The sequence below is a fragment of the Psittacula echo genome, assembly GCF_963264785.1.
Source record: "Psittacula echo genome assembly, chromosome: 1".
NCBI lineage: Eukaryota > Metazoa > Chordata > Aves > Psittaciformes > Psittacidae > Psittacula > Psittacula echo.
In genome coordinates, this window is record NC_137735.1 from 13,211,566 (window position 1) to 13,237,241 (window position 25,676).

At 37.4% G+C, this 25,676-nt stretch overlaps 1 protein-coding gene across 4 annotated transcripts in view; it reads left to right on the forward strand.

Moving 5' to 3' along the window:
* LOC308224502 (uncharacterized protein C4orf50 homolog) overlaps positions 1-23,881 on the forward strand; it is a 35,824-nt gene extending 11,943 nt beyond the window's left edge. Inside the window, exons 7-14 of one of the 4 annotated variants that reach the window (XM_080624482.1) lie at positions 256-2,466; positions 3,245-3,346; positions 5,036-5,182; positions 9,088-9,264; positions 11,457-11,513; positions 11,895-12,077; positions 20,438-20,677; positions 21,782-23,881. In XM_080624482.1, the coding sequence (XP_080480608.1) occupies positions 256-2,466; positions 3,245-3,346; positions 5,036-5,182; positions 9,088-9,264; positions 11,457-11,513; positions 11,895-12,077; positions 20,438-20,677; positions 21,782-21,958 (3,294 nt within the window). In that variant the 3' untranslated portion in view covers positions 21,959-23,881. Of the gene's footprint in view, positions 1-255; positions 2,467-3,244; positions 3,347-5,035; positions 5,183-6,957; positions 7,029-9,087; positions 9,265-11,456; positions 11,514-11,894; positions 12,078-20,437; positions 20,678-21,781 lie in introns of those variants that run through there. The other 3 variants (XR_013957498.1, XR_013957499.1, XM_080624483.1) reach the window with 3 other exon arrangements.
* Positions 23,882-25,676: the final 1,795 nt, after the last annotated feature.

Sequence of the window (25,676 nt, forward strand, 5' to 3'; positions counted from 1 at the left end):
GGTACTAAAGATGTCATTCAAGATGAATGCCGGTGTGTGCCAAGAAAATTATTGATTTCTTTGTACCTTATTTGTATCATTACTCTGATTGCATATCTTTGACTAATTTGAAAACTCTTTATATAGAAATTTTCTCATCTGTCTGTAATCACGTATTTTGTGGATGAAGTGAAAAATAAATTATTATTAACAACATAGAATGATATATCCTAGCTTATATTTTTTGAGTTTGAAACATTCCTCTTTTGCTATTAGCAGGTCACCCTTGGAACAAAGAGGGCACGTACTCTAGAAAATAGTTTTACTTTGTCCAGATGTTTTCCAAGATATTGTGCAGCAAGACTGCTTCCCCCTTGCTCTGAGAAGTTAACTGATGATGAGAAAAATAACGAAACAAAAGGTGAAGAAAATTTTTCTCTCTTGAAGGAACAAGCTATAAACCTTTCAGCAGATACATTTCGTGTTTCTGTGATTGAAGCTTTGATGAAGAAGAAGCTCCAGCTTACTTTGCTAGAACCTGAAAGCTACCACATATCGGCTGTCACCACTGTGAATAAAGTGAGGAGTTTGGATTTCTGTAAGGCAAATGCCGGTCTTTGCTCTGATGGCCTCTGCCTCGTTGCAGAGGGAGGATTTTCTGACAAAGTTTTTATGTTTATTCATGGAAAGATGCCTTGCATTGTGACCCAAATCTTTACATCGGCTTTAGAAAAATACAATGTGGAAAGACATTGGGAAAACAAACAAATTCTGTCAAAAAGCGTAGGTGAAACTAAATGTCTGGGTAAAGATGCTGATGATGGAAATTATCCCCAAAAAATCTTTAGAGGGAGAGTTAAAGGAGAAGAAATAGAGAAAGAGGAAGCCCAACCACAACAGGTGACCTGTGTTCCTGAGGAAAGTTTTAAAGTTTTACTTAAAACTGAATTGACCAGGTCTAGGAAGCAAGAAATGGAAACCAAAGACAGCCTAAGTAGGTCACAGGATATACAAAATTTGTCTGTTGCTTCTAAAGACTTAAAGGAGCATTTTGAATCGAGCCCTAAACTAATGGAAGAACAAGGAAATCACTCAGAAATCTGCATTTCTGATGTGAATAGGGTATATAATGGAGAAGAAATAATCAAAATGGAGGAGAAAGCAGAGCAACCTCAGAAACCAACTCACCAAACAAACCCTTCCAGCAATATTGGCCCGAAAGAGAAAAAAAAACAGACCCTGGAACGATGTAAACCGAACAAGAAGAATTTCTCATGTCAAAAAATAGCGGCTGAAAACACGCAGTATGCATACTCTCAAAAATATTTTTGGTCAGAGGAAGAGAGGTACCTGCTAAACACGTTCACTCCTATGCAGGAGAGGGCTGTGTGCTTCAACAAATTGTCCCTGCCAGGGAGCAATTTTTATGAGTGTTTCTGTCAGCTGTCATCACTGGAGGCTGGTAATGAATGTAACATGAAAATATATGCACTTCAGAAGGTGGTGGCTGTGTGTTCTCAGAGGATATTTCTACTGATGCAAGAGAATGAAAATTACTCAAAAAAGGTCTGTATATTACAAGAGGAGAATGAGAGATATGCTCAGATGATGCGTGCACTGGAGGAGGAGATGGATGCATATTTTCAGTACATGTTAGCAATAGATGAAGCTAACATTGTTTCATTCCAAAATTTGCTTAATGAGAAAGAAGTTGATGGTGGATGTTATAACTTATCAGAAGAAAACACCATAAGCTCAGGAGCATTTTTTGTTGAAACCTTCTCTAAGAACCTCTCATGTATTGAAAAGAAAAAAAGGTATTCTAAAAAAGACTCACATAAACTTCCCAGGAGTGTTTTATCCATGGATGGAAGGAAAATGAAATATTTCCAGATGCTCTCTGATCTGAAAGAAGAAAGAAGCAGATGCGTCAAAGAAATAGGTAAATTATTACAAGACAAGGAGAACTATGTAGCAAAATATAATGAATTAATCCAAGAGAGAGAGAGTTATTTACAAAGAATATCTCTTTTAGAAAGTGAAAAAGAAACTTTACTGGGATGTTTGGCAGAGGTGAAGTGTGAACAAGACAAATACAGGACCCTGGTTTCAGAACTTCAAGAGTGCAAAAGCAGCTGTTACCAAACTATTTCTGATTTACGGGAGAACAACTGTGTACTGAAAAGAGAAATAGACAGAATCAGGAAAGAAACTTCAGACCAGCTTGATGAAATTCAGAAAGCAAATGCAAACTTCATTTTAGAAAATAGGAAATTGAAAGAATTAATGTCATCTTTGGGTTTCACCTATGAAGAGCTGAGAAAAGATAAAAGTTTGGGAACAAAAGAAAAGATAATAAGACTAAAAGAAAAAAGTCAACAATGTGATCTTAAGCCAAAGAAAGTTGAAACAACATGCAGTGTAACTCAGACTGAAGAAGGAGGAGTTCTGGTTGTAGACCCATCAATCTATTATCCCAGAAAAGATGTAAGTAATAACAACGTGGAATGTAATCAAGCAAGATCTCTGAAAGAAGGGGGGAAATATAAGTGTCATTCAGAGAGCAAAACTAAATTAACTTCATAATCTAGAAAATGTTTTAACCTCCCACGTGCTGGAGATCTGACATTCTAAAGTTAGTTACCCTTGAAATCGAAAGCAAAATACCGTGGTTTTTTCTGCATCTTTTACTTGAGATTTTTGCATGATATTTATAAATACTGCAAGTTACAAAGCTAAGAATAATACTTTAAAGATTGCATTGTTCAGGCATTAAAAAAAAATGTTTATTTTACTGCAAAAGTAAAAGCTTCTGGTAGAGCAAAATAATCCACAAACTTCTTTTACAATGGTGAAATATTCAGGGTTGAAAAGCCAATCACATCTTATTGAAAAGTATGCACATATTCACTTACTAGCTTTTATTTGATAGGGTCTGGTTTTTGGTTTTTTTTTACTGTTTTGATTTTTATGAAACATATGCCTAAACAGAGGATCTTTACTTATAGTGGATTTCTTGTCTGGTTTTCCTTTAGAGTAATGACTCTTACACCACAGTGAATTTCTATGAAGATTACTATGCTCTCGTTAAAACAGAATTATTACTTCAGTTGAGAACAATCAACAGGGAAATATTCATTTTTAATATCTTGATTTTATGCAGATGTTTTTAGTAATTCAGGAAGAAAACATATGTTGCTCTATAAAAACCTGTGTGCCATTTTGTATGGGTGAGAGGAGTCACATCTTTCTGTTGTGTATCTAGGGCAGCATGTTTGAAAGCTACAATGTGATGAAAGAGCAAGTTGAAAAAGCAAAAGAGGATCTAAAAATACAGCGAAAGGAATTAGAAAAATCAAAAAAAGAGGTAATCTCCTACTCTAGTGTAAATCTGTTTTCTTTCTTGTTTTCTTACATGCCTGTTCTTTCTGCCAGGATTTAACAGGGATGTCTCTGATTTGCAGAACCAAAAATGTACCACTTTGATCTTTCAGTTAAGTGATGAATTGCACGATCGTTTGTGGTTGGCCAGAACTTCAAGTGAAGCTGAATTCCTCCAGCACTCTTTGACAGAAACTGAGTGCTTAATAAAGCACTCAGCTTAATAAAGACACACAGAACAAACCATCTGCTGTGGCCATCTCTGGGCAGGCTGCTTCCCTCCCCCTCGCTAGGAATAAGGAAGAGTAGAAGCCAGTAGAAGCACTGAAGATTATGGGAAACCTGAATTCAAAGCAGTATTTGAATAAGAAGCAAAATTATATAAAATCTGACACTGTCAAGGGGTCTCACTATCCCCAGTAATGGTGCAAAGCATGCACACTGCCCCTTCTCTCAACCTCTTTGTAGTAAACATGTAGTCCAACACCATCTACATGGAGACTTGTTTGGATGGCTAGTTCTGTGCCTGTGTAAAGTAGATCTGCAGTTTTGATACCAACTGAGGAAAGCTTTCAGTGTTGTGCCTTTACAAATGCAGTAGCTTTCACATTCCTGCATTTCACTGAACCATCTCCACCCTGTGCTTGTCTAAGCAGAATGTATTGCTTTTGTGACAAGTGTATATTTATGGGGCTGTTTCATGCAATAGCAGGCATTGCTCAGACTCCCTATGGGAAAAACACTGGCCGTAGCAAGTGTGTTGAATATGTAAAAGAGCAGTAGACTTCAAAATAGTGGGTGTACACAATGTCTGTTCTTCAACAGATGCTTTATAAGACTTTCCCAGGTGAGGCAATTATAATGAAGTGGTGGATTTGGATGACTGATGGATGGCTAGGTAAGGACTTCTGACCTTGTAATTTGAACATGAAGAGGTCATTTGAAATTTTGCTTATTTAAAAAAATCTGTTTAAAATAGGTCCTTTCTAATCTTTTTGTGTGTTTCAAGGAAGTTGCATGTTATATCTTCCTCAGTTTACTTAAAAGAAAGCAAAACCTTTGCTTTCAGAAGAGGGAAGAAATTATCTACCATATAAAGGAAAGATCTTGCTGTCAGGCAACCAGGTGTTCTATTGATATACAGATATATAGAAAATGTGTAAAGTGGAGAAAATGCATTCTAGGAAAAATGTAAAGGTGAATATATAGAAGGTTGCAGGATTTTTTCTTTTCCTTCTTTGCATTTTTCTTTTTTGACATTTCTTAGGAAGATTCCCCCTCTCCCCCAGCTGATAAATCTGACTTTCCATTTGCTCTGAGTGCTTTCAAAGATGTAATCTCTGAGAGTGTGAGTGCATCAACATTGCATTTAATTTTTTTTAACTTTATTCAGAATACTCAAAGTAACCTCAAATTTAGAAATCAATTTAAAAATTAGTCTATTTTTCTGCATAGCTCTAGTTAGTTAGGTTTCTATAGCATTTAAAAGTATTACTCATTTCTTGAAATAAGATTGTAATGAATTATGTAATCCCATTTATTTTAATCAATTTACAATAATTTAAAACTTGCGATGTGGAGATTAGACTTAAGTCCATGGTCATAAGCTATTACTGAAAAATAATATCACTGTTAATTATACTCAGTAGTTTTGCTTTTTTATTCTTCCCATTAGGCTCAGAGGTGGTACAGAGAACTTGGCTTTGCTGAAACAAGATACGAAGAAATCAGAACTCGTTTGACACAGACTCTGTCAGAAGTGGACCATCTTAAACAAGAATCTGCGAACAAAATGCTTGGAAAACAGCACTGCAAATTAACGGTATGTATGCAAACAGAATGGAGAAAAGCATATTCCTTGGGAAGGAGTGTCTTGGATGCAGAGATACCCTTTGTTGCTATTGGCAATAGATTTGAAGCAAGTATAGAGCACCTAGAACCACTGGAGCTATAAACTTGAAAGTGAGCAGATATTATGCAATCTAGGCCATCTGTCTACTGGATAGTCCAAAGTCTGAGCTGTGCTTGGGCATTATAGATGCCTTCATTTATTTGTAAGAGGATTCTTGTCCTGCTTTCTTTAGCCAGAATAATTTTCTGAGGCTTGGATTTTCAGGCAGCCTTAATGAAAGGTGTTAGAAGTCTGTCCTCTATAGCAGGAAAACTGCGAGGAAGAAACATGCAGCTTTCATCAGCTGCAAAAGCAATTTTGTAGCAACCTATAATATTTGCAAATTCAGTTTGGACAGATTAGATAGATATGGCTTTGGAAGAAAATAAAAACAAAATCTGGAAAATGTAAAGATTCTGGGCTCAGTTCAGTCACTCTTTATCTCATTTAAATGCCTTAGGACATCCCTGCTGAGGGTGTAGTTGGCCACCTGCAAATCCTATGCAGTAATATCATATAACTTTGTACACCCTAAGTGGCACTATGTGCTGACATTTAGACAACTGAATTCCAAATGTTAATTGAAAACGAAGCACAGATTTTTCACATCATTATGATGTGCTGGCACGTAACATCTTAGAACAATGTACTGAACTATTTCAAGTAAGAAGAAACTCCCAGATAGATTGTTTGAAAATGAACAGAAGTGTATCATGGTGTTTTGCTTAAGCTAGCACTTTAGCTTTAGGGTGACACTTTTGAGCAATGGAACTTTAACCCTTTTGTTTGGAGACAGTCTGCGGCAATTATTGCTTATTTTATTGCTCATTGTAGTAAGATGTTAATTATTTCGATGACCTGTATTGGCATAAAATTCATCCTCCTTGACAGAATGTTTTTATACTGGAAAAAACACAGGTCAGCCTTTCTTCTGAAACAAACAAAAAACAAAGCCAAAAAACTCCAACAAAAACAAAACCACAAAAAAATCCCAGGCAAACAAAAAAGCTCACACACAAACCCACATTTAAATCCCTCCAATAACTAAACCTGTCATGTTGGCGCTTGTTGATCAGTAGTATATATTTATGCAGTATTTTAATGTTGTTTGATTTAGATCTGACTTCTCAATATAATTTCGTTACTTGTTCTAGTGTTAATGTCAAATTGTTGAATACACGTGTCTCTTTCCAGGGTCAAAATCACGGTGTATGTACATCACAAAACCGGGTGCATCCTTCAGTGACTGTATTTGGTGGCACAACTAATTATCTACATGACTCAAGTCTGTTATGTCCTAATCAAATGATATTGATTTTATTGGCACAATTCAGCAAATAGCACAGATAGAAAACAGAGTAGATAAAGTTTAACAAAGGTTGTGTATTTCAATAATTCTTTTTTAAAATAAACTTTTTAATATGTACCAAACTATCAATAGTGGGTTTGTGTGAAACTGTTGAGATATGACGGAAGGTTTTCTAAATTTTAAAAAAAGGACTTTTTGGCACAATGATTATCAAAATCTACTTTTCTAGCACCATTTTTCTTCCTGAGGGCAATTTTGTAGACTGGTTGTACTGCTATTTGCAGTTAGTTACCCCACTGTCCAAAAATGCTTTTCATCCCACAAGGCTATTAAACTCTGATGCAGTAAATCACAATAACGTATGCTTTTTCTTGTTCTAAACTTTATTATCTGTAAGATCACTGTCTGCAATGCTTGACTGATATGAATAACTGGAGATGCAAGCACTCTAGACCTAGAACCCAACATCTTTCAAAGCTGATGTGTTTTGAGCATGTCTTTAACCTTTAAGCAATTTTTTTATTTTTCCACTACTTTTTCCATAAAGATCTTCAGGTAAGGAATGTTTCCTTTTTTTATTTAACATACTTTTTGTGTAGAAAGAAGATAATGAGGAAAATACCATGTCTTAGACTCGTCCTCAGGCTTTTGTCACTGCAACCTTTGTCTAATCAATCTTGACGTGTCCAACAGTCGCTATTGTTCTTTTAACACAAGAGGGAGCCAAAAAGTTTGGTACAAAGCATGCATGATTTGCTGGAATGCTGTGCATAGACGGCTTTCTTTATTAGGAAGAACAGTAGGAAAATGTCGTATTTCTGGTTTTAGCTGTTCTGTAACAATGTGTTGTAATGTGGTCTATCACTTCAGTTGGTGATTTTCCACGAAATGGTGCCTTCAGTATTTTGTAATCACCACAAGTGTCAAAGTCGGAAAGGCTGTCAGAAAGCAAAGGAAAATTTAACTGTGGTGTTGTGCATCACAGCAGACTTAGTTGTATCAGAGTTAGTGGCACAGTTTAAGCCCAGCCAGCAGCTAAGTATTGTGCAGCCGCTCAGTCACTCATCTCACTCTCAGTGGGATGGGAAGGAAAATCGGGAGACAAAAAGGCAAAAAACCCCAAGGGTTGAGATAAGAACAGTTAAATAATTCAAATGAAGTATAATAATAATAATAATAGTAATAATAATAGGAAATAGAGAGAAAGGAATAACACCCTCCCCCACCCAAAAGAAAAAAAAAAGCAAACAACGACCGCAAACCAACAGTGATGCACAATACAATTGCTCACCCCACACTGGGTAATATCCAGCCCATCCCGAGCAGCGATTGGCCTCTTCCAGCCAACTCCCTCCAGTTTATATACTGGGCACGATGTGCTGTGTTATGGAATACCCTTTTGGGTCAGGTGTCCTGAATTTGCTCCCTCCCAGCTTCTTGTGCTCCTCCTCACTGCCAGAGCATGACAGACTGAAAAGTCCTTGACCAGAGTAAGCGCTGCTCAACAACTAAACCATTGGTGTGTTATCAGCATTGTTCTCAGACTGAAGCCAAAACACAGCACTGTACCAGCTACTAGGAAAAAAATTAACTCTATCCAGATAAAATCAGGACAAGTAGCAACCATTAAAATCAAACCATCTTCTGCATGCTTTCTCAGAAGTTTACATGGTTTTACTGCAGATCTGACTATAATTTTTAGCTTTAATCACTTGAAATGCTCAATCTTTTAGATTTGCTTAAAATGTTATCAGAAATCTTGAGCAGCTGTGTGTTTCAACTCAGTATTTTGTTAATATAAGTTCACAATAGCATAAATGTTTTCCACAAGACTTTCTTCACCCTCAGATTTTCCTTACATTCTTGATCTATTGTTTAATCTGACAGTGTCATTTGTAGGTACTGACTTTATGATGCTGATCATCAATCTAAAGCTCTCACTAGTCCTTTCAATCCAAGTGCATAAAACTGAAAGAAAAAAAAAGAATTGGACAGTGAGAGAGGATGTTAAATTCAGAAGCTCCTCCTTCCACTTGTTCTATAACACCATTACTGCATCTTATTATAATGAATCTTTTCTTTGAAAATATTTTTGAAATTTATACTTAAAATCTGATTAGTTTTATTAATAATCTTCCAAAAGAAAAACATAACCGATTAAGTGGAATTTGTTCTCTGAGTTAAATATATGTAGAAAAACAAGCGGCTTACTCTACAGGAGTTTGAGTAGGAGACGGGACATCTGAGCTCCTTCCTTACTCACTGTGTGAGTAAAATCCCAGTCCTATGTCTGCTGTCACAAGAGACCAAGAACTCCTTTCTCATAAACAATTTTAAGATTAGTGCAAGATATTAGTGCTAATAGTTTATGAAGGTTTGAAGTCATACGTTTTATATCAGATTATTTTTTTCATGTATAAGGTAGGTACTCAATGTTGATTGAGAAGTTTTCTGTTCTAAAACATAATTGAGAATATTTTCCTTGTTCTATACATTTAATCTAAAAATCTGTGCATTCACTCTCTAGTCTGTGTACACTGTGAAAGATGCCCTGGAAATAGAGGAGAATAAAATAGCCAACAAGAGATTACAGCAGCAAGTTCTGACATTGAAAGCCCAGCTCAGGGACCAGGCTGCATTGAAAAATCAGTGTCATGACTTGCAGAATGAAGTGGAACTCCTTCAGGCTCAGCTATATGAAAAGGTACCTTAAAGCTGTTTTCTGTGTGCTTAAGTGGATGGATAAAAATGAGTTTAGCCTTTAGATTCTACCTCTTTCCTCTCTAAGGAGAGAACCAAAATGGTCCTTCCTGGGAATGAGTCTGAGGATAATTAAATGGTTTCCAGGCATATGAAAATACCCCTGACTTGAGAGGAATAAGGAGAAGATGTAAACTGCCTGGGTGGTCAATGTTATGGAAAGATGATACCCTATAATAAAAGTTGCTGCCAGTCTCTGCTATAATCCCCATAGTGTAATGGGGAAGTGGTACTGAGATTCTTTACAGAGCCACCTCCTTGGCTTAAATTGTCAGGATTTTTAACATTCCCAGCTCTCTTATTGCACTATATCAGGTTAGGAAACACAATGAGCTAGTGATAGAGCTTTGATGGAATTTTTTCCAACTTTTTGATCCAGCTGCTATGATTGCACATTCTTGGTTAGGTGTGTGGTTTATATTTTTATTAATTTACATAGTTATTCTGGTGAGAGATCCCATATATTCACAAGTATACTTAGATTAGCAGTTTTTACACTTGTGCATTTCATTCACCTGGCAAACCAGAGCAAGTACAGACATTAACATTTGCTAAGCTACTGCCTTACTGTGTGGTAGCCAAGTTACTGCTGTCAGTATGAATACAAATACTGAACTCAGGTGCAAAAAAGTCCTGCTAGGGCTTTTTCCCCTTAGATTTTGTTTCCTATTTATCTGACAACTAGTTTTCAAAAAGGGATGATAGTTACAGTGTGAGCCAAATTGGAATTGCCCACCATAATCTGAAATGACTAGTAAATGGCATTTTCTCAATGGTATTCTTCACACCTGAAGAATCTTCATACAATGCGTAGTATTTGCTTCTCCCCTCTGTTTCCTCTGAAATAGAAGAAATTACTTACTTCTCTCTACTGGGTGCAAGTTTCCATCAGAAATCCACATATTCTACGGTTTTGTTGGGTTTGGATTTGTTTTCGTTTTTTTTCCTAGCCTTGTCAAATGCTGTGATTTGCTTTAAGCCAGTCCTGTACAGACGGTAAGTGGCTTTTCTCAGACATTGACACCTCTTAGCAGAATAGGGGTGGTAAAATAAACTTTTTTGGTAGTGTCTGGTGTCTGTAGTGATGGATGGTGCATACCAGATGGTAGGTTAGTAAAAGGTAAGGTGTTCTATCCATATAAATGGGCAACTTCTAATTGCTCTATTGCATCAACAAAATGTTTTGCTCTATACCTCATCAAGAATTGAATTTCAGCAGTGCAGAGACCTACTGCCAAGCTTTTTTCTCCCAGTGCTAGTGCAATGTACAGACATGTCTCCCCTGTCCTATCTACTCTGTTTCTTCCCAAGCCCACAGTTTATTAGCTGAGGACCATGCAACCTCTTTCAGCATAACTTCATAAGAGGAGTCTTTTTCCGATGCTTAATATCTACTATAGCCTTTATAAAAATACAAACTGTCAAGCAAAATTAATGCAAAAGAATTTGTACTTTTTTTCCAAATTATAATTATAATAATGCCAAATAATACGTAATAGAAGTGGATTTTATCTGGCGGGATATTGTATTTTTTTTCTGCATAATCAGAAAGCAGATTTCCAAGAATAATAACTATTTTAATCCTAAGGTGCAGACTAGGTCATCTGGTTTATGTCCTAATAGATGTCATGCACTGATTGTGTCGGTGTAGGAAGCTGTTGATGTTCACTTTTCAGGGCCTGCCATGGAATATGCATGACAAAAATCCCTCCTTGTTTTTCTCATTCTACAATGTAATTTAGATTATAAGAGGGAAGATTTTCCCCAAATGTGAATTTTAGAAAATTCACAGAGTAAACGGGAACATGAGTGCACAATGGAGAATACCATGTCTTTAATGCGATGCTGCTTGGATGAAATAACCCCACTGATATAGGGCTCCATCTGAAAACATCCAAAAGCCTTTATTAGTACATAAGATCAACATTAATGCTAATAGGGTAGGGCTTGTGTCCCAGGGCCTATCTGTGTACAACCAACTCCTTATGCTGTTTCCCCTTGCTTGTGGTGCAGGGTCACACAAGAATGCAAAGTGTACACTCTCGAAGATGGGACTAAAACAAACATCAAAAACTGCTACACTATTTCAAAGGGACTATTGAATAAATTAATGCAGAATGTTTTCCAAACTTTCAGGAAAAAGAACTTCAGAAGAGAAAATCTGAAATGAAGTTGACACTAGCTCCTCTGAAGGTACTGTATTTTCCTGAAAGCAGATGAAGGACCCACACTGTAGTTTATCCTCTGCTTACAGACTTCTGTGTATGTACCTGCCCCTGACCTAGCTGTTTGCTACTGGTCTTTAGGCTTTAGGCAAGAGCTTGCTGACATTATTGCCTTGGGTACGCTTCAGCCTATCGAAAAGGGCCTTGCACATGGAAAGGAAACTTCTCTTTCCAGTGTATCTGTGTGCATATATTGCAAGGTGCGGAGGCATCTAATGGCTTAGAAACATAGGAATGTAATCTATATCTTTGAGTCAAAATACATGAAATTACAGGTCAGACACAAAATGTAATCTTGTAGCCAGAGCAGGGAGTGAAATCAGTGTGTATACGTGTTCATGCCACATAGGCTAAGCTGGTTTGCCTCACCCGGAAGTGCCAGGAAAGGAACAGCTTCATCACAAGGATGTATGGTGAATTTCACAGGCAAGGAATTATTAACCCTGTATTTGATGAAGAGGTGAAAAACTTGGTGAATGACATGGCCCTGACAGAGTACACAGTTGCCTTTACATCAGTGTGTGACCAAGAGGTAAGTGTTTGTACTTCCTTGGAGGATCCTCCAATTTCTACTATTGTACTAAGTTACTGATTATTTCTTTAAGTATTTAGTGAGACTCTGTGGGTGAAAACTGAGTTATAAAAACATATTTATAGTAAGTGCTAAAGTATTGCTTCAGGTAAGTCAGTGGAGTTGGCTGCTTTGCTTCTGTTTAGGTCAGGATTTAGATCTCGAGTTCATTACAAAGTATGTCAGTGCTCCATGCAAAACCACTTTTCTGTTATTTTGATGAAGTATCCTAGTGGATAATGCAGCAAATATTCAATTCCACTTTAAATATCCATAATTTTGAGTTTTCTTCCTGCACTGTCTCAGATTTCTGTAGAAATCAGAAGAAAAAGAAAAGGCTACAATGAATCATTTTAACATTTAAGTCAGCTCAGTGGACATTCATATTCAAAAGGGAGTTAGCTACTTGCATTTTGCTGGGAAGGTGAAAGTGGTTCCAGTGGGATTCACTCTGCTTTACACCTGGTTCTGTTCACCATTATCATTAATAGCTTGGGTGCTAGAAATATACTTCATATTTTTGGAGTAGCACCTACTTGAAGACATTCTGAAGGAGAGGAATCTGAATCTGGCAACCTGCAGAAGCAGGAATTCCATTGCAATACTTCAGTAAACTTTCAACAAGCTTCCCCCCCCCCCCCCTTTAATTTCCTCTCTCTTATTATTTTAAACAAAGCCTGTAAAAATACCCAAACAGTATTTGTTTATGTTTTTATGTTGTCTCAAATACATTCATGTAGAACCTTGCTAGTTAGAAGGGGGAAAAAATACCTTGTGTTACGCATTTATATTGAGGAAGTGGCTGCCTGCCGCAGCAGAACACAGAATGTAGGTTTGTGCTATGCTTTGTACTTCAGCTAACAAAATGCACTGCAAAATGACTACATAAAAATGACACTGGCACATTTTAATGACACTGGTATCTATTTTTCATCAGCAGAAGATGCTCAGAATGGGTATATGGTATAGCAAATCCACAGGATTATTTTTCTGATTATTTTACATTTTTACACACAGTGTGGTATTCTCTGTCACTGAAGAAGCTTATTCTTCTAGTGTTATTAAGTGCTGCAAGCTATCATTCAGTTGTATTTGTTTCTGTGGCAAGAAGTAATGTAATTACATTTAAAGGAAAAAGTAGATTGATTCCTAGTTGCAGGATGGGACAGGATTCTGTGTCTGGCTATGTCTGAGTATGGCAGGTCTGGGCTCACTGCTGTTTCACCCAAGCTCACACTGAGAATGAATGTTTTATGTGACAGTAGTTAGTAACTCATATGTCAGAAGGGAGACAGTATTTCACTGGCTCAGACATTTTCTCAGACATTGCCGTGATAAATGAGTATTAGTGTAAAGCTTCCCAAGACAGTAAATATCAAAATACCATGTGCATTCATACTGTCTCCGTTAACACAAAACTTAGCAGCTCCAACAGGAGAGAATTAGATTGAGTCTATACTCTGATGGCTGCTGAGTTCATCTGCAATGTAGAAGCTCTACATTCAATAAATATTTGGTTATTCATACTAAGTGGAGCACAAACTCCATCCCATAGTATCCAGCACTGCAGTGGTCAGAGGTCTCACTCACGCTCCGGCATGCTGGTGTTCAAGCCTGGTTTTTCTGATCCTGCTGAGAACAGACTGGCTCTCGCTGGACACCTTGACACTGAGCTTCAGACCATTCTGGTCTGTGATAAGTAATTCCATGTGTAACAGGGGAATACTTTCCTGCTAAGGCAAATCTTTATGTTCCCATGAAAAATTTAGGTTTCCATAGATCAGTTTTCCAATGGAAAACATTTCAGGGAGGAAATGTTCAAGTGTTACTACTCATAATTTAATAAATAATGGTTACAGTCAAGAAGAAGAGAGTCTACTTCTTATTCTTGTGATACATTCATTTAGTTTAAAAAAATCCTGTACTGAATTCTGTAGACATATGTTAAACTGAACCGACTTTTCATCTTTGAGGTTTCATGTTTTGTGTTTCAACTCTATTCTCACTGGAATTCACATCTAATATTCCAGAGCTATGCCCAGCTTTTGCTTACATAAAACTCCTTTGAAAGCTCATTCCTTCCTCCCCCTCAGTTTTTCACTTCTAAATCATTCCTAACATTTAAACACTTCTAGAGAAAACCTGGTGGATTGATGCTGTGGAGGTGGGGATCTTTTTCTTTCTTTAATTAAAGATTTGCTATTGGCTTTGTTCATTTCTGGACCCAGTGACAAATGGAAGCCTGTCACGCACTGACAGCAGACCTGCTTGCCTTGGATAACTGATGAATTTCAACTGAAAGTTTGCAGTGATGCATAAAGGCTGATCAAGAGCCCCTTGAAGGGAAAAAGTGACTCTGTATCCAATTCAGGGCCTGGCCCATTGTAGCTCAGTGAAAAACTTTGTGTCTGGTTCTCAGAGGAAAATAAGTTTAAAAATTCTTTCAAGAACCCTTTCCATCTTTACGTGGAGTTACATATAGAGGGGATAGAGCTGTGTGCTGGGGAGCTCCAGCTTCAGGAGAGGGCTTATGGACATCAGCAAATTACTCATGCTTATAGACAAAAGTGAACTTCAGTTTTCGGCTTATTCAGAACACAACTGATGGCTGTTCATTCCCTTCTGTTTGCCAGAATTATTTTCTCCCTAATCTTCATCCCAGGTAAAATACTAAACCATGAAGACAGTGTCATGCAAAACTGGTCATCTTTGAGCCTTTCTTCAGACTTCAGTTTCACTTTCCAAGACTGTTCTCAGACACAATAAATCACTGTTGTCCCAATGGCTTCATTTAGCTGATTTGCACTAACTCAAGACTTCAAATCAATTCAGTTTAGGTGAATAGCAAACATTTTGAGTTTTGCCATTCATGTTTATTTTCATAGCCCAGTCTTACATTCAAATGTCTCTGAATGAGAAATAAAATTTGCTTGAATCATGTAGTACCTCGTGATTTTGTTTCGGCAGGGTGCTCTTCTCTGAGGCCAGATATACACTAGAGTAATATGCTCAGAAAAGAAACTCAGTTTTCCTTCTCTTAATATTCTTTCTTAGTCCCTGTGAAGAGGACTAGATTTTAAATGACATTTCTTCACCATAAAACTGTACACCATGAAGCTGTTTATTTATAATTTAGTTTAATAGCATAATCTAGTGTAATTTAATTTTTGTTTGGTTTATTATAATAAACCCATACAATTGCATAGAAGGGGTTTTATTTCAATTCTTTCTTATTCAGAAGAAACACCAAGCAAAAATTATTTGCAGGATGGTAAAGAAAAGATGACTAAGTTTTGAAAGAAATAATATTTTGGGGAGCCATAGGAATGACAATTTATGTCTAGTATGGATCTGAAATTTTTGGAGGCATAAGTTAACTTCCAAACCTTTGTCATATATTTTCCTTTAAAAGACCTAAACAGAGAAACTATTAGAGCTCCTTGTAGTGGAGCAATAATAAATCTGGGCAACTGAAATAGTTAAAACCCCTTGTCTTATTTTGTGTTTGAAAAATGAAATGCATTTGAAGAGGATACAACCCACGGGCAAGGGCTGCCTCCAGCAGGTGCTCATGGCACTCGGCACAGTGCCACAGCTGAGATTAACATGCCCAATATCAGACACAGAGCATGTAGACATTTTTAGCCCTTTGTCATGTCCCATTTTAATAATCTTTTTTTAAACGCTGGGTTTTTTTCAATGGAAAGGCCTTGGCTTCATCTTTTTTCCTTGCTGTTATAGAATTAATTCATGAACATTATTTACAGTTATTGTTTTTCTGTCTTTCCCAGTGGAAAGGACATATGACAGCATTCATCAAATGACGTTAGATATTCATGTTCACTAAAGAGCTAACAAGAAAGACTGTGACTAGGATTTGCAACAGCTGCTTTACTTGGACTGGTAACAGTGGGAAACAAGAGAAGATGCTCCAGATAACTAATAGGAAATCCAAGAGTAGGCTCCAAGTGTTTAAGGCCAGGTGGGATGAGGCTTTAAGCAACCTGGTCTGACAGAAAGTGTTCCTGCATGTGGCACGGGGGTTGGAACTAGATGCTTTAAGGTCCCTTCCAACCCAAACCATTGTATGATGATTTTTGATTTATATTTTCTTTCCATAGTGGGTCTGAAACCATTGTTGCTATTTGGCCTCATTTCTCATGGCTGCCCTCATTTCTCAGAGCTGAGAGGAAATTTGTGCAAGGAAAATAGGGATAAATGGTATTGCTTTCTATTGCTTTTCATGGAGTCATCTTAAACTTCACGGATGGAAAGCTCCAGGCAAAGAACGTGACCAGTGTAGTGAATTATTTGTTCTACAGAATAGGGAATAAATGTGCAGAACAGTATAACTTAATTCTCCTTTATATCAGGGTATTTCTTCCGAAATGCTTTTTGGTAGAACAATGCTATCTATCTATCTATCTATCTATCTATCTATTTATTTTATTCTACTCATTTCCTTTCATGAAACCACTTACTGCTTCCCTGTGAATCATATTTGAAGGAAACAGGCCTGAAATAACAGTCTCTGATGCTCTTCTTAAAATGATTTGTGTGGCTGGTGAGATCAGAAGCTTTCCTGGCACTGAGTGTGAGATGTATTTTCATGTTTGATATCTGGACTTGAGACAATTACATCCATGGTAGTTTATTTCTATACATTTGGTGGGAAGAAAGAGGTATTTACAAGGGAGTATTCTGCCTATTCTATGTATCTGCTTTAGATAAGCAGGAAGAGTCACAGAAGCTGGACTCCACTGATTGTGGCAGGGGCCAGTCATTTGCTTTGGTCAAATGAATTCCACCCTGAGAAGGAAGAACTTTGGGCTTTCAGTTATTTGGAGGCAATACTGTTCAAGACTAAGGAACCTTTCAAGACAAAGTTTTTCTGCAGGAAGAAGCCTCTTTTTCTGACATTACAGAAAATGTGGTTTAAATCATTGTAATTCCAAGGGGATGAAAGAGAGGAGATGGTGGTTATTATTCAGTAATTTTTGTAAAGAAGGTTGAAAGACTTTGCTGAGAAATACATATCATTTTTGACCTTCAGAAAGATTACCAAAAAGATATTAAGGGGTATAAATTATGGATTAAAACCAGTGAAGGGCAGCCTGGCCTTTCCAGTGGAATAACTGCTAAAGCTATTCAGTAATTATGTAAACGGCTGTTTGTACAGAGGGTATCTCTAGAATTCGTGGTGGCTGAGAAGGTGGCATGTGTTCAAGGTTAGTGCCATTTTAAAGTAAAATTGGACCTGGCTGACAAAGATTTAGATCTGTTTCCTGACTGCATACATAATACAGATATTTTAGCAGTGGTTTGCAGTCTAATTCATGGGCAACAACATGATTTTGTCTAGAACAGTAAATGCAAGTATAGAGTAACAGCCTTGATTAAAAAAGAAAAGCTTTAAAAAGTAACCTTCCTTTGTTTTCTGATGAATGTCAGAATTTAGATTAAGATAAAAAGTGCAATTAAAAATATCCACATAAATTAAAACATTTTATTCTAATCTCTGACACCTTTTTTTTTTTATTTTTGTAATATTGGTGAAGGTGCTGTTTTTTGTTATTAACGTCAATCCTTTCTGGAGTCTTATGAAACACTGAAGACAAGCTCTTTTGAGAGAATCCTGCCAGCTTTCAAATATAGCGCAGACCATACTGTGGAAACTTCATCAGTGTAGTAGCAGCTTCACTCATTTGGCTTTGCATTAACCCATCTTTCTGCTAAGTTTCACTAATTTGGCTGCAGCAGAACTCGGTGATCCCAAGAGGCAAAGTTCTTTGTGTGTTGAATAGTTGAAGGAAAAGAAAGGCCCTGCAAGGATGCTATCTTCCTAGAAATGAAATGTGCCACAGCTTTGATTTGCGGCTGTGTTTTTTGTGGTAGCTTTACTAGCACTCTTCCCTATGAAGAGGACAGTGAATTGTCTTCGCATGGGTCATTGAGCTCCAGAACTTGTTCTGCTCCTGCTAACTCTCATCTATCACCAGGGATGCCTCTAACCGTGCTTCCTGCAGTGAGGAAATTCTCATCAAATAATTTTAGATCCAATCTCTTCATACCTCAAAACATTTCAGGGCTGCCCTTTGTAACCTCTCCGTCGCTTTCAGCAAGCCAGCATTTTTTGTGAGTACTGGGGAGAGATACTGCACTTCTAACCTTGGTTAGAAATCAAGGACTTCTGAAGCTGCCTTTGGCTTCTGTGTTTATCGAGGAACATCCAAATGTATATATAGCTTTTGCTTTCTAACTGATCTATGCCTGTAATGTTAGGGTATGATAAGGTATTCATGCCACCCTACCTAAATAAATGCTGTATCCAGACAGTGTCACAGGCTCCTACTTCAATCAATGTAGAGAAAGTAATTCTTTTAGAGAAGAGCAGCAATCTAAATTATGTGCACAAAGCTGTTCAGTATGAGTGGTCCTTCAGTTCCTGGATGTTACCATCTTCTTCCTGGCCTGTTCACCCTGAAGTAAGTGGTCCAGGTGGTAGCTACTCCTGGGGAGTGTCTCAGCTGGCCAAACATGCTTGTATTTGGTACTTTAACAGAGCCAATGGCAAAAATTCAGCAGTATTGGTTCCCTCTTCTCATGGTGGGGAGCGAAGAACTGAAGGCAAAACAGTATCAAAGGAAGTGGTCGTCGCTTGTGTTTACTACTCACATTTTCTTATATGGTGTATCCTTGGGAAAGGATCCGTCCTGCAGCACACTGGGTCTAGATATAGACAGGCATGGCCCGCCCTCCTGACCCTGTGAGCTGAATACCAGTGTGTTGGCGTACCTAAGAATCACAGGACACATACTTCAAGGAGCCCATGAGCTCTGAGGGCTGCTTTGCAATCAAGAGATGAGAGTGATGAGCTTTTTCAGGTCCGGTTACCTTGTATATTTCAACAGCTGGGACTCAGTGTCACCTCAAAAGCTATGGAATGGTAAAGCACCGCTGATACCTATTCACTTTAACCCTTGCTTTGGAGCTGCTCCTGGTCTTGCAAGCAGCATGTTTCTCATAAAGCTCCACAGTGATCAGACCTGCAGGATGGTGAAACTTCTTCTCTTGACAATGGCAACAGCTTACACACTCCACATTCTTCTTCATGCTGTAATAGAGTTATATTTTGATACGTGAGCTTGTCAATAAATGCTCATTTTTTTTCTGGGGGGTGGATGTAATTTCAGAGCATTCTTACAGCACTATTGCATTTTGGGATTCTCTATTTCTTTTTAAAGGACACAAGTGATGTGGCTAATGCTCATTAAAGATGTACAGAGCAAACCAAACATATTATTTTAAGTAAAATCTGTTTTATATTAAGTAACCATTCCTGACCTGGCATATTTATAGAATTTGCATTTTTGGAGCTTTTGCAAGAGGACTAATGGCAATGAGGTGATAACTCTAATGAGATGTATTAATTTGGAAAAGAAATAAAGAACTATTTTTAAAACCCCAAAGGCTGAAACTGTCATTAACAATCTTAAATTTGTTTTTCTGTGCAATTATGTAACCTTATATGCAAAATAATGTAACACTGATCCTGTGGCTTTAATAAATTTGTATCAGGATGATAAAATGCTACTGTCCTGTGTTAGCCATTTGCATTCATGTAGATCTTCTTTTCCTGCTTTCAACTGTTATAAAAAGCTGCATAATTAAACAGCTGCCATTTCTCTCTAAATTTGGCTTGAATTCAATGAAGATATTCAAGGGCAATGTTTGTTGTGGTGCTAAAGTTGTTTTGGAGGTGAAATAAGATCAACTGAATTAATATTATGTTGATTCAAAATAGAATGGTCTGCATGTTCATGCAGTTGAACTAACGCTTTTGAGGACCATTCAGCTTCATTTTCTTGAGCATTCATAAATAGAAAAACCTAAATTTGTTGTTTAGTGTGGAATGCAAGAATATATGTGTGAATGTATCATGTTAGAAAATTTGAGATTCTTCCGGAGGAGACCCTAACATCAGCCAATTTTTAAAATTAGTGATTTTTTCTATATTTTATCTAAGTTTTCTTAATATCCAGGTAAAATTTTAGCTGTAGTTAAAGCTTAGAGGTTTCTTTTTTGGTGGGGGAAGTATTGATGAATACAGCATTCCTTTTCAGGCAGATGCAGGAATGCTTCAGATTTAAAATAATTGGTATAATATCTTTTTTTTCTTATTTTGGTAGTTTATTTATATTTAATCTCTATGAACACTTATTGCCATGAATTTATTCAAATGGCTTCTACCAATCCAAAATAAACAGCATTGGAGAACTTCATTTAACTTGAGTTTCTTAAAATGCTATTTCCTCTTGCAGATGCCACCTTCTTTCACAGATAAGTCACAGGCCCATGAACAGCGAGAGGATCATGAGACATATGTCAAAGTGAATGGGATGACAGGGTCAATACCTGCAAACTCTCAGCAAGAGATGGATAGCATCCACAGTTCTCATTTCACTCCAGATGTGTATGCTGGTTCTGCAAAGTTAACAAGCCCGGAGAGGATCATAGCCTTGCATCGAGAGCTAAGACAAAACCATTGCAAAAACTGCCAGGTCAGTAGAAATTGGTTTTGGTTTAGTGAAATCTTTATTCTTGGCAGTCATTTTATAGATCATGTATATATTTCAGTGATTGTTTCCAGAGACGCACAGTTGATTGTTAGTTTAAACGAGCTAATGGTAGTAAAAGCTTCATGCTTTTAATTTCCAAATGTATTCATAATTCATTTTCTTCCACATTGTTTAGGAATGGCTTGGGGTTTGTAAAAATAATTAAAAGGTTTTGCTTTCATCAAGGTGTACTTTCTGGTAAGACCATTTTTGAAAACTGTTGGATGCAATGTTGATCTTGTCCTACCTTTTCTTTTTCCTCTTTTCTTTTTTTCTTTTAGTGATCCAATTATTCCTATGCCCTGAAGCTCTTTATAGTAATTTCCATTAACTGCAGGAATCCTGTTAAGAGCAGAGCTGATCAATTGCAATTGCATTTGTGACAGTCTGCTGCTAAACTAAACGCACAGGAGATTTCACCCTCTCTGAGACAACATAACCCCTCCATAATTGTATGGAAACGGAATTCAAGTATGCAATTACCGGAGCCAGTTAGCTAGAGTAGTTACAAATATTGCTTCTACTGAATTTTCCTTTATAATCTTGGATTAAAATAAATATAATAAAACAAGTAAAAGCATAGTTACTGCTTTTGGCATTAATAGTTGAAGAAATCATGGAAGATACTGAAATCTCCTTTCAGTAAAGTAGTATAGTATATGAAGAGGTAACTCAGAATTTTGATAACATGTTATTTAGTCCAGGAGATATATGTGACAGTTCAAAGCCAGTTTCCTGGTCATTTTCCCTATCACTGTCACATATAAATAAGATAATGAAAATATTGTCATACAAGAAAATTATTACGGACAGCAAAATGTAAGAAGCTTTTTAATTGACCTGATCTTTGTAGACGCAGGAACTGCTTTTTTATAGACATCACATGGGCTTTAATTAAATCCCAACAAGAGGATGACACAAGTTTACTGTACCATTATACAGAAAGCTACAGCTGAAATCAGCCACAATGAAGAGATTGGCCTGTTCCTGTGTAACATAAAGAAACAGACTGGGATGTTTGAGGTTGTTCTCTTCTTTACTCCTCAGATACCTTCAGTTGTTTCCTCCAACTCATATCTGAAGGCTGACTGCAACCTGTCCATGATCCACAAGGAAACCCCTTTGCTGTCGAGGATGAAGGATGCACTGGTGCCACTACAGCATAGTGCCTTCAGAGCCATGAAGGGGAGGGATCAGTTGTCGAAATGTAATGATGTGTTTTAGGGTCAAATAGGAAATCAGCATGCAGGTGCTATTCCCCAGGGAATGAAACAGAAAAATGCCATTATGAATGAGGCATGGCTCTCTAGAGAAAAAACAGATGGCTCAACCTCAGCTACCACAGCAAAAAGCTGTTTGTCAGATGTGTTGTCAGCAAGTAATAAAGGCCGAAATCCTGTGGGGAGCAATCAGCTGCATGGGAAAGGATAAAACCTGCAGAAATAAAGCAAGGTAAAGCGTCTTAGCAATGTGATTTTCCCATTGCTACAAAAGTATTAATAATTTTAAAAAACAAAGATATTTTTCTAGTTAGCATGGCCCAGCAACTAGTTTGAGGTGACTGGAAAACTGACATGAAAAAGACTTATAATAATTTTTATAATCAAAATTTCTTAGAACATTTGAGGTCACTGAAACCTATGAATTTTTCAGTAGCTGGGCTGCCTCCCAATTTTCTTTTTACCACATGTTTAAGATATGCTTTTCTTTTAACTGAGGCTGTAAAACAAGCCATTAAATCACTTTCATATATAACCCGTTTCTTCAGTGGGCAGTGGGAAGTTCTGAAAGAACATCTGCCTTGTGTATTTCCTTTTGAACTTAAGGAAATGTGGTGTCATGGACTTCCTAGAAAGCTATTTTACCAAAACTGGGGAGTAGTTTTGCAGTTAGTATTTATTTATTGTCCTGGGATATATATTTTTTTGTTATTATTATTTTTTCTTTTTTTTTTTTTTTAAATCAATAAAATGGTCTTACTGACATACAGCAGGATACTCAATGTATTCCTGTAGGTTGTAAAATAGCATCCTAAGTAACAAATTGCAGCTTAACTTGATTGTTCCTGGCCACTTTCTTTAAGTGATGGCTTGGGCATCATAAGTACAGTAACACCTGAGTTCCAGGCATGGGTGATTCAGATGGCAACTTATGCTGCCAAACCCTTACACCTACAATAGGAAGACGCAGATGCAGTGCCAGGCCACCTGCACTAGCACAGCTGTGACAGTGCTTCCTCACAGCCTGGCTCAGAGATAGCTGTGATCTGGGCTACATGAACCTTTGATAGATCCATGTTATGGGAGGGATGAGGAAAGACTGTGTCTGTGCAGGTGCATGTGTGCACTGACGCCGGTTAACCCTGGGAAGTTTAACTCAGCATTGTTGTAAATTCCCCAAAACACTGATTCATATTGGGATCCCATCAGAGTTTATACTTTTGCAAAACATCTATTGTTTACATCTCACAGCTATTTTTATGTTTAGTCACTTTTATTAGAAAAGGACATTTTTAACACACAGTAATATGTGGTGCTGTTCCTATGCTTTTCCTCTGCCTCCATTGACTACCTTGGTTGGTTCATAATATTTTACTATTTCGACGTTGCTTTTTGGAAGCTAGAAACAAAATGACTGGTTCTGAAGAAATATTAATGCACACACTCACAATTTATTGCTGGAAACTCATTGGCTCAGTAAGGTGGCAGGGTAATAGCTTACAGCAGTGACTGAATTGGTCTCCATCCAACATATGTTTAGAAAATACACACCAGATGCCAAGGGAAATAGCCCCTGGAAGTGATGTTTTGGAGCACTGTCTAAGCAGAGGAGATGCCAGTGAGGTTCCAAAATCTGGGATTCTGATTTCATGTGTCTTTCTGTTCTTCCTAATACATGGCCGGCACTTCTGAAGACAGATATACCTGGTACCCAGCCATCAGCTGCCTTCTCAAATCATAAGATATTTTGATGTGCAAAACCACTTGCAAATATTTAACATGGTAAAACTTTAATACTGATAATATGATGCTTTAAGAATTAGCACTTGTGAGAACATTTTTTGAGCTTTATCTTGATGACAGTAAAATACAGAGCCTGGTAGTTCAAGCTTTAGGTCAGATAGTAATGCATGAAGTGTGCTAATAATGAGGCTATTAATAATAATATCCTGCAATAATAAGATAATAAGTCTTTGTTATTCTAGTGCAGCTATCTCCTTTGTGATTGGGACCATAATAACTTACCAGGAAATTAAGCCTTTCTTGGTCCATTCCCTTTCTATCAAAGAAAGGCAAGCGTGGTTTACTTTAAACTATCAGGCTTCATTTTAAGCTAATTAGGTTATTTGGCCCCATTCTTCCTCCTGCTGGAATTAACAATTTCCTGAACAAGGGCTGCAGATACACACAAGTGTAGATGGGGGAACAAACACTCACAGACATATTACCTGCACTGAAGCACTGTAATGCAAAATGGACTCAAACAATTAACTCCTCAAGGAAATGGATGTTATGCTGGCACTTTGTAACTTTGCTCCAGAAGTCACAATTTCAGTTAAAACCCTGTAGCCCCTTGTGTTTTTGATGTTTAAGACATTCATTCTTACTACTACAAAGCATCATTTAAATATGTGCAGATACCACAGTTATTTGGCCAAATGTTTCAGCTCCTTTTCATTTCTCCTAAGGAAAATTGTGAGGTTTTAGACACTAAAGTGGAGGAATGCTAATAGATTAACAGAAATCCATTTGGAGTGGGTCAGTTTTTTCCAGCCTCTATGCTGCTCCATTTATTTCCACTACTGAACAGGCAAATAAAAAGTGATAGTCAGATTATGTCAAATAATTATGTGCTAATTGATGTACAAAAAGATTAGATGATACACTGCACCATCAAACAAGGTCCTTCAAGTTCTTTAAATACAGTCATTTACAGAAACCATCTAGGAGATATACGGTGGCAAGCCAGATGTTTCATATATTGGTGTCCTGCCAACTGAGGTCCTTTGGGAGTCTGAGCTTGCTGAGTGACTCATACAGAATAATTAATACTGCCCGTTGGTCTATAATGATTTGGGGGATTTTGAAATTGAGGGTGATCAGTAGCAATGTGCTTACAGAACACATCTGAACAATTGACTGGTGTTGAATCACCTGTGATCTGCTGTTTGTCATCCATGCACCCACCTGAGTCAAATGGCACAATCTGTACTTGAATGGATGATCAGGACACTTGGAAGGAAGCTGGATGACGGTGTGCTTCCTGCTGACAGATGCTTACTGCACCTGCTTCCCATTCAGACCCTTTCACTTACAAAGAACTTGTTTGAAACAGCACAGAAAATTATTGGCTAGGACCAACAGTTAACATCAAATGAGTGTTTCTTAACATAGTTAGGCAATATTTGCTCAGTTCTTTTTTTCAGCAATTGAACTCCAAAGTACCAAAGCAAAAATATCTCATTTGAGCAGTGAAGCTGCCTTTTTTCTCTACAGTTTTAACAGAATTGTTTCTTAGGTATAGCATGTAAATGAGATACGTGGAAGTAGTAACCTGAAAGGTGCATACTGCTTTTTAAAGCACTATCTATCTTGTAAAAGATAGACTTAAAAAGGAAACTCAAGGTGTACTTGAGGCTACAAATGCACTGCAAAGTAGTTTGAGGGAGGAACTGGAATGTGACAATCAAAACCTCAGTGTCTTTAAAGTAAATTATGCCAATGTCCACTCCAGGTTCTCCTGGAGATTAGACATTTGTAGAAAATGCAGAGGGTTTGCTCTGGAAGCCTGCCACTTCCCATCTATTGCTCATCCTGCGCTATGAAAAGCTTTTACACACAAAGAAGATTTGGGGATCAGATCTGATGCTGAGCCCATGGTAACTCATTTCCATTCTCAGGACTGATATTTGCATGAGTCAGAACAAAACCAAGTTGCCTAT